Raw genomic sequence first — 13,786 nt, 5'->3', positions numbered from 1 at the left:
GTTCATTGTACATGATTAGATATAACACTACTTAATGTGATTTATGTCTCAAATCAGTTAGCGAAGGGAATGGGAGATTTTGATTGAATTTGCCGCGTTCTGGACTATATTTATTGCAATTTGTATAGCACCAATCGACTCTCTTTTCTGGTCCCTTTAGGGATATTGGCACAGGAAAGTCTCTCTAAAACATTTCGTAAGTATGGAAGATCCTACATTGCTGCTTCATATGTGAAGTTTATAGAATCTGCTGGTGCACGAGTTGTGCCAATAAGGTAGGCTCCCTTATAGAAGTGGGTGGTAATTCCTGGATTTGTACTGCATAATAAGGGCCTAACCGAGAAAGGTTCTGGATGCATAAGTGCTGAGTCACTCTGTACTTTCAACTCCTCACAGACTATAGAAGGAGCACAGCATTTTGCAAGATCTCTAGGAATGGAGGCTAGACTCACAGCAAGCTGGTGCCTGCCAATGCAGTGTATTAAAAGTGTTTCTTCATCTTCAGACTTAACATATGTACCAGTTGCTAGCTGCGGTCTGTGAAGTTTCCAAATACATGCTATTTCAGGGCCATATACACCTCTACCCCGATATAACGCGACCCGATATAACACGAATTCGGATATAACGCGGTAAAGCAGTGCTCCGGGGGGGTGGGGCTGTGCACGCCGGTGGATCAAAGCAAGTTCGATATAACGCGGTTTCACCTATAACGCGGTAAGATTTTTTGGCTCCCGAGGACAGCGTTATATCGAGGTAGAGGTGTATTGCCATGTGTACATAAATAATGCTAGGATTCAGGAAATGGAGGGAGACTGCCACTAGTGCTTGAAGTGTCCAGATCTGATTCCTCTCATACTCTAGCTCACTAACTACTACCACAAAGAGCTCTATGTCTTGCAACTATTCCAGGTACTGGATCAAGGTAACATTCTGGCTTATACAGGCAATAGGCTGATGCCAGAAGAGCACTTCTTGGCCAAGAGTAAAATATAAAACGATAACAGCAAATACAATGTTAGTAGGAATTAAAATAGTACCTAGATGTTGCTACAAAACAAAAATCACAAAAGTTTCAACCATGCACGAAATCTCTCTTCATAGCCGATGTTTTGAGGATCCCATTGGTCTTCCCCAGCTTTCTGAATCTCCCTGGGACTTTGATCTGAGAACCTGAGGCAAAACATGCTCCTTGTCCACAGAGACTGGCTCTTAACTAAAAAGGTGGCTGGGGCAAATTGAGAAAGCTAGGACTGTGAATGTGTCAGGGGATAGCCTGAGTGTGTGTGTAGCAAGCAAGTGGGGCAATTCTGACCTTGCTGACACAGGTGTAAATTAAGAGTAACTCTACTGAAGTCAGTGAAGTGTAAAACCAGTGTGAGAAAGGAATAAGATCTCATGCCTATAAAGCACTGTTAATAATATACTGTGCTGCAGGCTAATACACGACAGGATTCCAGTAGGGAAGAAGGCAAATGTATGTTGGAATTGCATGTTGAAGGGCTCAGTTGTCATCCTTACTCATGTTGGGTAGCAACTTACTCTGTAAGTGGTCTCTTTAAAATCAATGGCCAACGTCATCCTCTTGTACAAATAAGTCCATGGGAAGTTTCCTGGGGGATGAAATCACTACACAGATCTCCTTGAAGAGGTCATCCCACCAGAGGCGGATTTACCATGAAACAAACAGTGCTGTGGCACGGGACCCCCAATGACAGGGGGCCCCCAAAATGCAGGACAAATCTCATCTGACAACCTGCCCCTGAGTCCCGGACAGTGGCACAGCAGGCAGGCTCTCTGCATTATGTGGCGGGTGGCCCCATGCTGCTCCCGGAAGTGGCTGGCTGCTGGCACATCTCTGCGTGCCCCTGGCGGGGGTGGGGGGAGGCGGCTTCGCGTGCTGTTCCCGCCCCAGGCAGCGCACGGAGATCCACTCCTTCCCTCCTCCCAAGGGGCGCACAGAGACGTGCTAGCAGCAGTACAGCAGGGCTAAGGCGGCTCCCTGCCCACACTGCCTCCCTCCGCACCGCTCCCGGAAGCAGCTGGCATATCCCTGTGGCCCCTGGAGGGGGGGTGGGGTGTCTCCGCACATTGCCCCTGCCCCGAGCGCTGATTCCACAGCTCCCATTGGTTGGGAACTGTGGCCAATTGGAGCTGTGGGGACGGCGCCTGTGGGCAGCGGTGTGCAGAGACCCCCACCCACCAAGGAGCCACTGCCAGAGGGGTGTGCCAGTCATTTTGGGAGCCGTGCCACCCAAGGTAAATGTGCCCCCCTGACCTCTCCCACACTCCAACCCCCTGCCCCAGCCCAGACCCTGCACCCCAGACCCAAACTTCCTCCCAGAGCCCGCACCTCTCACCCCCTCCCACACCCCAACCCCTTGCCCCAGCCCAGAGCCCACACCCAAATTTCCTCCCAGAGCCTGATCCGCACACCCCCTCCTGCACCCCAACCCCTTGCCCCAATCAAGGTACCTCACTTTATTTTCATTTACTTCCTATTACTTATAATATAGGAGGGAGGATGAAGAAAAAAGGAATGAAAAACGGTGCGGAGATGAGAGCATGTTCTTTTTCTTGGCTGGGTCCCGAGGGGGGGGGGCACGAAAATGAAGCTGCACACTAATTCTAAATCTGCCACTGCATCCCACACTCTTGTTGTAGGTCCCTCCCTCAACGCTGATGAATCCCCAGAGATCTGGAAGATCCTAGGGCAGGGGTTCTCAAACTGGGGATCAGGACCCCTCAGGGGGTCACAAGGTTATTACATGGGGGGTTATGAGCTGTCAACCTCCACCCCAAACCCCGCTTTGCCTTCAGCATTTATAATGGTGTTAAATATATAAGAAGTGTTTTTAATTTATAAGGGGGGGGGTGTATCGTACTCAGAGGCTAGCTATGTGAAAGGGGTCACCAGTAAAAAAGTTTGAGAGCCACTGTCCTAGCGGATCCATAGGAGGGCAGAGTCATTCACATGAGTGTCCTATGCTTCTGCATCACCTCTGACACCATGACCCCAGTGGAGACACACTACCAGGGATTGTTCCCAAAGCCTCATGAGTTGGAGGGAGGGGCCAGGGAGACTATATTGTCTTTTCTGACTAAATTCTTTGAGGCTTATTGGTGTGGAGACAGGATCAGGAAGTTGGCACAGCCCCCATTTCTGTGTGAAAAGGGTGAGCGCTGTATGCAGACAGTCCTGTCCATGTATGGCTCCAGGGGGCATGAAGTGGCCCAGTGAAACTCCCTAAAGAGAAAAGTGCCATTCATGGAATCATAGAAATTTAAGGCTGGAAGGGACCTCAAGAGGTCATCTAGTTCAGCCCTCTGTGCTGAAGCAGGATTAGGTAAACCTAGATCATCACTGACAGGTGTTTATCCAACCTATTCTTAAAAACCTTCAATTACAGGGATTCCACAACTTCCCCATCGAAGCCTATTCCAGAGCTTAACTATCCTTATAGTTAGAAAGTTTACTCTAATATCTAACCAAAATCTCACTTACTTCAGATTAAGCCCATTACTTCTTGTCCTACCTTTAGCGGCCATGGAGAGCAATTGATCACCATCCTCCTTATAACCGCCTTTAGCATTTTTGAAGACTGTTGGTAGGTCTCTCCTCAGTCTTATTTTCTCAAGACTAGACATCCCCAGATTTTTTTTAATCTATCCTGATTGTACAGCTTTTTCTAAACCTTTTATCATTTTTGTTGCTCTTCTTTGGACTCTCTCCAATTTGTCCATATCTCTCCTAAAGCATCAGGGCCGGCTCCAGGGTTTTGGCCGCCCCAAGCTGCCAAAAAAAAAAAAAAGCTGCGATTGCGATCTGCGGCGGCACTTCGGCGGGAGGTCCTTCGCTCCGAGCGGGAGTGAGGAACCGTCCGCCGAATTGCTGCCGAATAGCTGGACCTGCCGCCCCTCTCCAGAGTGGCCGCCCCAAGCACCTGCTTGCCAAGCTGGTGCCTGGAGCCGGCCCTGTAAAGCATGGTGCCCAGAACTAGACATAGTAATCCTGCTGAGGCCTCAACCCAGTGCCAAGTAGAATGGGACAATTACCTCCTGTGTCTTACATATGACATTCCACTTAATACACCCAAGAACGTATAGGGTTTTTTTGCCCCTGCATCCCATTGTTGACTCATATTCATTTTGTGGTCCCTTGTAACCCCCAGATCCTTTTTAGCAGTCCCACTGCCTAGCCAGTATTTCACATTTTGTAGTTGTGCACCCTTCATAGAGTATCTGAAAAGTAAGGTACCATTCATAACAGTGAGGGTGGCAGATTTTGGCCTTTAATGACCTAGAATTACTCTCTTCTTTACTTTTCATACATACTTCTTATACACTTTCCATGCTCACTGCAGATGGCTTGTATGAAATATCTTTGGTATTTTAATGGTAAAATGTGGTGAAGTTTCAGATAGATCCTGTAACTATCTTTGTTGGGATTTCAGACTATATCGTTCAGAAAAAGAGTATAACAAAATTTTCCAGTCTATTAATGGGTAAGTTTTGTGCATCGGTCTCTGTTAAAATGTTTATTAACATATATTTTAGAAAGGCTTCATGGTATCAGAGCCACTGTTGTTTTACTGTTAAGTTCTTGGTTTTACCGCTGGTGATTCCAGACTCAGATACTTTGTTTTCCTAAGTAGGGAATGCGAGTCTAATCTTCTTTTTTCTTGCAAGTGTGTGCTAAGTACTGCACATGCACACATCCCTGCTAAAAGAGGGAATATTTGTGTCCATTCCTTAGCAATGTGTATCTATCAGATAGCTGCATGATATTGTGTCAACTGAGGGCCTGATTCTGCCACCTTTACTCATGCCACCTTACTCCATGAATAGTTTCATTGGGGTTACTCATGGAGTAAGCTGTGATTCAATGTGAGTAAAGGTGGCAGTGCTAGGTCCTTAGTTTGCAGACTGTTTGTGACACACCTTGAGTGAGAGGTGGCACATAGCTATCCAGCAGCAGGAGGAAGCCAGAGAACGAACTGTAACTCAGAGTGACAATTCCTTCCCTGGGGAGGGAGTAACTTATTTCACTCCTTTTTGTGAAAACTCTGCTGTCAACCTGGCTATTGGAGGGGGCAGAGCCAAGTCTATTCCCACTCCTTATCCCCTCACCACCCACCTACTTGCAAAGGGGAGTAGTGATCAAGTAGCTGCTGCTTACCTTTCATCCCCACTCATCTGTGATCAGAGTTGCAAACTGAAGAGGGCTGCACAAATGAATAAGGGTGGGCCATACCCCATCTGCTTCCATGCTCTGTTAAGTAAGGGCTGTGAGAATCTGACTCTGTAAAAGAAAGTATCTGCATCCATTGAATGATAGATGGAAGCTTCAGCTCAGAATGCTATATATGGCCTTTTATCTTGTAAAGCTTGTATGTTTTAGCTTCAGGTTCTTCTCACTCTGAAAATATTAACTTTAATTATCAGCAGGCCCCACCCCTTTTTTGAAGTGTTGGAATTTACTGTAGCACATAGACATTGTGATCATATGGTTTGGTGTTTGCCTCCAGTGAGTTTAGGTCTCAGGGTTCTTATCAGTCTTGTCCATGTTTACTCATTATATTATGCCTAGACCTGTAGTTATTTACATGTAATAATACTTTATTGTTTTTCAGGGTACTTTTCCCAGGAGGTGGTGTTAGTCTTAAGACTTCAGAATATGCTAGGATTGCTAGGATATTTTACAAGAAGGCACTAAAGGTAACCACTTAAAGGAAAAACTGTTCTGGTTATTGTCAGTGTTCAGGGACCAAAATCATGGGAGGCTTATATTTGGACAGTCTCCAACTGGAGTGCAATATATTCCTGTTAGCCTGTTAATAAGTAGCTGACTGTTGGTATGTGTGTGTAACAAATCATCTAATAGCTTTAGATGCAGGTCTGAACTGAACACCTCCAAACTTCAGAAAATTATAATCTGAACTTTAAGGTTTGAGGCCCATCGCTAAATAATTTAAGTGAAGTCAATTGTTAATGTCTTTACGCTAAATTTTACAAATAATGTTGTACAAATAGTCACCCTTATTGCCAACACTTACACAACCTTTCTTAGTATCCAGTGTATTTTTTACAAATTGGAAGTGCTCAGATGTTCTGCTCAACACTAAATCAGGCCAAGATTTTCAGGGGTTTGGGTGAGTGCTCAGCACTTTCTGAAAATCAGGCCCTTTAAAGTGTTTCAAGTTGAGCACCCAAAAAGTCAGGACCTCAAAATAATGGGTCACTTCTGAAAATCTTGGATACCCTATTTGCTAACTGCGGTTAACATACTTACCCCAATATATTTAACTGTACAAATCTATCCTAGCAATACAGATATTTTACTCTCTCTTCTACTATGCATAATGAAGGCAGATATGAGCTATGGTGAAGGAAATAGCCTAATAAGTATCTTTTTTCCTATCTGTTTCCTCCACCTCTTAGATTTCATCATTGTCCTCTGATCTCTGGGAGTTGGGAAAGTCTGTTTACATGTGTATACAGAGTCTAGAACACTGAAGCCTTTATTCTTGACTGGGGCCTCTAGGCACTGGTGCAAAAAAAAAAAAAAAGTAAATAATGATACCATCCAAAACCAGGGAATATTTAAATATTAAATACATTAATTGTGTACATATACAGTTTGCTCAAGTCATACCATTATATAGTGTTAAAGGGAGTCTAAAGAGACGCCAAAGTGATGTTATTTACAACTTCTTTTGGCACCCACTCCAATTCCCTTATTTTTCACCTGGGCAAATAGATTTCAATAGATCTAAGTGTGTCTGTGTGTGTGTGTCTGGGAGAGGAGAGTGTAAGTTAATGCGAGTCACTCATTTTATGAATTTCCTTTGAATTTGACCCCCCGTAACTGCAAATCAGTACACATAGAAGTAAGCTTGATTCATCACACAGTAATGCAGCCAGGTAGGAAAAAGTTCTTTACAGAGAATTATCTAGATTTATATGGATAATCGTGAGGCTGTTTCTTTTGGAATATGCCAGTGATGCTCTGACTCATCACTGAAGATAAATAATTAATTCTCATTTTCTAAGAGTCAGTTTTTTCAAAGGTTAGTTGTGTCCGACTTGGCCTATCTTGAAGTAGAAGTCTGCTCTTCCAAGGTCCTGGTGGCAGTGAATCTCTCCATTTTACGAATCTTTTACCTCTAGAGAGGTCAGTCTCTCTCTCTCTTTTGGTGGGAATCTTTATAGTGGAGCTGGTCAAAAAAGCGATTTTTATGGATTTTTTTCATCCAAATTCAAAATTTCAATGAAAACCACTGTAGCAAAGTCTAATTAAAAAAAAAAGTGATCAATCCTAAAGCATAATATGTACAATGCATAAGATGATGCAGCATCAGGGAACATTAGCTTGCAATCAGCGTTCCTACATACCCTGCTGTGCAGAATATAGCATACAGCAGCCTAGGAAAACAGTGATATTTTCTCGCTGGTATTGGTTGATAGAGATTATTTCAAAATGGTAGGTGCTTTGCCCTGGATAGTGTTGTGTCTGATTGTCTGTGCTCCAGGTCTTTCTCATTGCACAGGAGGCCACTGGGGGTCAGTACAATGTGTGTTTTGTCTGATGTATACATGTATTGGAGGGTACGAGTCACTTTTCTAGCAGTTTGTTTTCTCCCCACCATCTTTTTTCTTGGGCATTGCCATCTGGTTATCATAGACCCTGAGATTGCAAAGGCTTGCTTACCTTTTTGTAGTGTGAGTAGTCTCATTTACCTCAATAAAACTATGCACGATGTATTAAGTTAAACATGTGAGTAAGCATGCAAGGGCCATAGTGTCTGGTGGGGGGCCATACAGTAAACAGTAGTGATCATGAAAATGAACATTTCACAGCAACTCAATAATTGCTTGCGTGTCAGTACTTTCATACAGAGCGTTTGAGAGAAAATCTTTTTAGACCTGGTCTATGCCAGGGATCAGCAACCTTTGGCACGCAGTCTGTCAGGGTAAGCCCCAGTGGGCTGGGACGGTTTGTTTACCTGCAGCATCTGCAGGTTCAGCCGATCGCGGCTCCCACTGGCCGCGGTTCACCGTTCCAGGCCAATGGGGGCTGTGGGAAGCGACACAAGCCGAGGGATGTGCTGGCCGCTGCTTCCCTCTGCCCCCGTTGGCCTGGAACGGTGAACTGTGGGAGCTGCGATCGGCCGAACCTGCAGACACTGCAGGTAAACAAACTGTCCTGGCCTGCCAGGGCCTTACCCTGACAGGCCATGTGCCAAAGGTTGCCGATCCCTGGTCTATGCAATCAAGATAATTGAAAATTTAGAAAGTAATTTCCAGTTCTTTATACATAACCCTTCTGGCATTCTGTTCTCTATTTTACTCCTGATACTTGTGTGCTGTGAACTGCATCTTTTGAGACTTAATTAGCACTATAAAATACTAATACATTTTATAAGTGCAAAGTGAACTATAACAGTCAAGAGCATGTTTGCACATATGAAGATGACTGGTATTTCTACTGTTCTTTTAAATTCATGTCCATGTCTCTTCCCACTCTGCCTTGTCAAATTCAAAATAAAAGATTACTTGGTGTGACTGTGTTTTAAAATCACATGTACCTGCAAGGGGTGAATCCTAGTCCATTTGAAGCCAATGGGAGTTTTGCCTTACACTTTTCTCAGCTACATTAGAAAAAAAAATTCAGTCTTTAGTGATGTTAAATATGTGATTAGCATCTAGGCTCATTTTTAGGCACAGCGACTCTAAGGGGTTAAGGACTTGATTATGGTTTCACTTAAAAAAGTAAAACAAATTATGGGAAGCCTATTTATAGTCATCTGCCATGTAAATACTAGATGTGTAAAGCTTGCTGCTCCTTTCCCTTACTCTGGTGCACGTGAGGAATGAATGATGTCAAAAGCGTTTAAATATTTTACAGATAAGATTGATGTTTATTTTAAAGCATTTTTTTAGATTTTTATCAATTTAAATTTTCACATTTGCAGGAAATTATGGGGAGGGTGAGAAAATAGGGTGGGTCAAATTGTTATTTAATGACAGTAGATGCTGAAATTCAACATGTTTAAAGCTTTATACCGTTTAAATACAAATTGTCATTATCACATGTCAAAATATACAAAAGTAAGTACTCTTAATGAAACGCTAGTGTGTTCTGAAGCAGCATTTTCCTTACTTTGCTTATCTGTAAATTTCAGTTATCACTGATGGAAATATTTTTTCATGGGTTTGTGTATGTATGATGAAATTGACTTTTACTAGTATGTATCTAATATCTAATCCTTCCAAGCCTAGCTCTAAATATACTGTGATACTGTTGGAGCTTCTTTGCATAGATATTTAATATTTCAACATTTTACTGTAGGAGTAAGGATCTCTGTGAGCTTTTAGGGTCACAGTGTCAGTGATATAGTTAAGGTAGAGGTAGCACCGTAACGTTCTGGAGACAACAGAGCTTTTAAAACCCGCGTGCGGTCAGAAAAACTACTGTGTAAAAATGCCACCTTCTTACTGTCCAGATCTCTCTGAGAATATTCAGAGCCATTTATTTTTTAGGAGACAAAAATTAGTTTCATTCTGGTTTTTATTAGCTATTCTTTCTTTCTTCCCTTCCCCCAGTTTTGCCCTTAGCTCAGATTTCACATCAGTTTCATTGTTTTTAAGGTAACACTGCCACTTCTATTTTATGTTGTTTAAAGTCAGAATTTCTTATCCAGGAACCTAGGGCACAAAAGTGCTGGCTATGCAAGCGTCGAGCACATAAAGGGGCCAGATATTGCAGCACTCCCTGTCCCGCATAGAAATAAAAGGATGTACTATTTGTTAATTCATAGTGCTGTGCTTGCCTCATGGTAGGAATGTCCTCATTTCATGGTTCTCATGTCCAGGCCACTCACAAGATTATCTGCCAATACCCTAGAAAGGTCCAGTGCATATTAACATGTACTTAAATTATTCTGTGTTGACACATTTCTTGACTTTTTTGCTTCTTATTTTTAAGGCTAATGATAAAGGAGACTATTTTCCTGTCTGGGGAACATGTCTGGGACATCAAGAGCTTACATACCTCACCAGTGAGAAGAATTTACTGGTTAAAACAAAAACTAAGAATATTTCACTCCCACTGACGTTTACCACAGGTGAACATTACAAATATTATTTGTTTTCACAAGAATCACTTTACAAGAAAAAATATTAAAAGGGGAGAGAGAATGTCTAAGAAGCCAACATTTAAGGTTGAAGATTTGAAACAGGTGACTAATGTTTTTATTACGTTGATATTGTTGCTTCAGGAAGAACACCAATAGAATTCTATGAATGTAAAATAAGAGGTCTGAGAGCAAACTCTTTGCAGACCACAGGTATATACAGAGAAGCCAAAATCAAAATTGTGGCTCTGTACAGCCATGAACTTTGGGGAAGTTTCATCCTAGATCCAAAATTTAGGTCTAGTCCCCCAACTCTGTAATGAGCTGACTAAAATGTTTGGATCTGAACACCTCCAAGCGTTGGAGACATTTGCATTAGAACTTTGCAGATTGGCTCACTTCTAATCATAAATGGCAGCACTGTTCTTCTTGGTGGTATAAGACATAGCATTGAAAGCAATTGGTCTACCTGCAGAATGAGATGCAAGTCAGCATATGGGTAGCAGAATCTGACTCTGAATGATGCTTTCTCTGGCTTTTTCTTCTTGCAGCAATGAGCAGGATTTCTCCAACTAATTCCCAATAATTAATGGACTAAATGCTGTTGCCTTACCTTATTTAGACAAATTCTGCCTTTCTTAATTACATAGAGTAATATTGTAGCAATGCAACGCCTCTTGTTGGTCATCCTGGGAATTAGCTCTTCACCAGCTTCAGAGCGCCCCTACTGGCTAGTGTCTCATCTGCCGCTGGACCCCCGTGTCTCTCCCAGACCCCGGTGCCTCCTACCCTGAGGTTCTGCCCCTGGCAGTCCCCACACTCTGGGTCTCCCCTCCCAGGGGAACCCCAACCCTCTATTCCCACCTTGCCTCAGTGGCTACTGCCAGTCATCATCCAACCCCTGCTCACTGGGGCAGACTGCAGTCTGTCATGGCCACTCACCATTGGCAAGAGGGGGTTTGGACCTGCTGCCTCTCCTAATCCTGGGCTGCACCTTTGCAACCCTAGTACCTGCTTTAGGCCTTCACCAAGGCCTGCAGCCTGGGGAGTTGCCAGGCTGGAGCTCCCCAGCACCGCTCTGTCCCAAGTACTCTTCTCTCCCAGGCAGTCAAGTCCTTCTCTCTCAAGAGCTAGAGAGAGACTGACTCAGCCCCTGCTTCACAGCCCTTTTATAGGGCCAGCTGTGGCCTGATTGGGGCGTGGTCCCAACTGTGGCTGCTTCCCCAATCAGCCTAGCCTTTTTGGCTCTCAGCCCCAGCCCTCTCCAAGGGCTGGCTTTTAACCCTTTCAGGGCCGAAGCGGGGTGACTGCCCCGCTACAAATACCTTATCTTGTGGGTAGTCCCACTGAAATTAATGGTAGAATAAGGTTCTAATCAGTGTGAGCAAAGGTGGCAGAATCAGGACCTCAAGAGATCAGGGTTTCAGCACATGGCCTGGTGAGAATTGCTAGGCTGAAGTCTGCTGGAGCTATATTACAAACATGGGGTTTTCTTGATTAATAAAATCTAATGAAAGAACAGAATCAAAAGGATTTGAAATGAATTCAGACAGTACTTTATCACATGTATCCCCATCCTATTAATGATGTTCCATTAACAATACAATAGTGAGAATATTCCTTTGTCTTTTTTTGTACAAGCTGGAAAAGACAGCAGGATGTTCCAGAATTTTCCAGATGACTTGTTGCAAAAACTTGCCACTGAGCCTTTGACGGCACACTTTCACAAGTGGAGTCTCTCCATGAAGGTATTTGATTACATGATTTAGTGAATCCAAATGAGTTTATTCTTCTAAAGCTAGAAATATAACACATTTTTTCTGTCATTTGTTTGCTGCAGAATTTCAGAAAGAATGAGAAACTACACAACTTCTATAAGGTTCTGACAACTAACACAGATGGAAAGATAGAGTTTGCATCCTCAATGGAAGGTAGCGATCAGTTTCTAATGTAAAGTGTGATTGTTGTTGTTATTATTGTGGAAGATCTCAGTGAGCGTGGTAGTGGTGTTACTAGTTCATAATACAAATTTAATGTTAGGATAATCAGTGAAGTGTCAGCACTGCCTGCCTTTCAATTGATTGGAATGTGTTCTGTCTGGACTCTCGAGATAACCTACGTCTTCACACTTTGCTTTCGATGTGCATGTCTCTGAGTATACATGTTCCCTCTCTCACCCTACTGCTCCACACCAGATATGTCAGCACACTTTATCAATAGAATATTTTCAGTGCTGAGGGACAAGACACCACTTCCATTTTTTTAGTTTAAACCCCTCCTCAATGCAATGTGTCTACTCTGGAATTCTACTGCTGGCTGTCTACTGATACTGATGCTGCCTCTCCATGTTGCTCTGTTTATCTGTGCCTGCAGCACAGGGAAAGCTGGTAATTGCTGTCTTCCAAGAGACTCCTGCATTACCAGTGCCTTTATCTGGATGTTTAACTCCAGAAGTATATGTCTTGGTTCATTAGAGAATGCTAGAGAGAGAATTTGGTCATTGTTCTACTAGAAGCTATGCAGTAGGCGAAATATATGTTGTATGTACATTATAGACTAGTACTGGAGCTGGATAGTAACTGCTGTGCAGTTAACAAAACTCCTAGCACTCGCTCATTTTTTTTTTAAATTAAACAATTCTTTTTTCAGTTTGTTTTAGTTGCAGTATTAAAAATCAGATTACAAAGGGGGAACAATAACCTGCAAAAACTTGTTTATATAGAATTAAACCCTTTTTCGTTTAACAATATATATAATTTTAATTGTAACTTTAAGTTCTCATACTATATAACTGGCCAAATTATTTTTTTAAACTTAAATAAATATTGTTCTTGGCCTGAAACCTTGTATATGAAATTTTGGGTAGGAATAAATTTTTACAACAGAGATCCAACTTGCTGCTTAAGGCTTTGTATTCCTGTTAGAGAAGCCACTAATTATTAGTGAGATCTGTAGTAATGTATTCATTGTAATAAAATTGTGCATGCAATGACTTAAGTGAAAACCTAGTATGTGCACTGATAGAAAATTTGTTTATGGCAGCATATAAATACCCTATTTATGGTGTCCAGTGGCATCCAGAAAAAAGTCCTTTTGAATGGAAGAACGTCTCAGGCATACCACATTCCCCATCAGCTGTGAAAGTAACATATTACATAGCAGACTTCTTAGTTAATGAAGGTAAGGTTTTTTTTTTTCATTTTTATATATAGAAAATTCATTTAAAAAAAGATAAAGTAGTAGAATGTTCTCTGCGGGGGAAAGGTCCCCTTTTTCAAGTGTCAAAATACTATACCTTTGATTGATCTGTGAGCACATACTATGCAAGCTTTCAAGGCTTATTAAAAGGAGGGACACTAAATAGAATGGTTAAGTAAAAATAACAAAAGCTAAGCATTCTGATGGAAGCAGACAAATTCCTTTCAGTAGAGAGTAATTTGCCAGAAGGAGAGTGTTGATTTTTAACTTGACATAAATTCTTGAGCAAACACCAACAACCAGGGCCGGCTCCAGGCACCAGCTTAACAAGCAGGTGCTTGGGGAGGCCAAGGGAGAGGGGCGGCACCTGCGGCAATTCGGGGGCAATTCCCTCTAGGAGCGAAAGACCTGCCGCTGAACTGCCGCCGCCGATCGCGGCTTTTTTTTTTTTT

General features: G+C 42.7%; 1 protein-coding gene across 1 annotated transcript in view; it reads left to right on the top strand.

Annotated features, from left to right (window-relative positions):
- The window catches only part of LOC112114673 (gamma-glutamyl hydrolase), a 26,106-nt gene that overhangs the window by 6,328 nt on the left and 5,992 nt on the right, over window positions 1-13,786 (top strand). The window contains exons 2-8 of the mRNA XM_029913287.1: window positions 161-275; window positions 4,455-4,505; window positions 5,634-5,718; window positions 9,989-10,127; window positions 11,778-11,884; window positions 11,977-12,067; window positions 13,179-13,316. Of these exons, the coding sequence (XP_029769147.1) occupies window positions 161-275; window positions 4,455-4,505; window positions 5,634-5,718; window positions 9,989-10,127; window positions 11,778-11,884; window positions 11,977-12,067; window positions 13,179-13,316 (726 nt within the window). The remainder of the gene's footprint in view (window positions 1-160; window positions 276-4,454; window positions 4,506-5,633; window positions 5,719-9,988; window positions 10,128-11,777; window positions 11,885-11,976; window positions 12,068-13,178; window positions 13,317-13,786) is intronic.

The sequence above is a fragment of the Terrapene carolina genome, unplaced genomic scaffold, assembly GCF_002925995.2.
Source record: "Terrapene carolina triunguis isolate 2854851 unplaced genomic scaffold, T_m_triunguis-2.0 Scaffold58, whole genome shotgun sequence".
Classification (NCBI taxonomy): Eukaryota; Metazoa; Chordata; order Testudines; family Emydidae; genus Terrapene; species Terrapene triunguis.
This window is presented reverse-complemented; position numbering and strand designations above follow the sequence as displayed.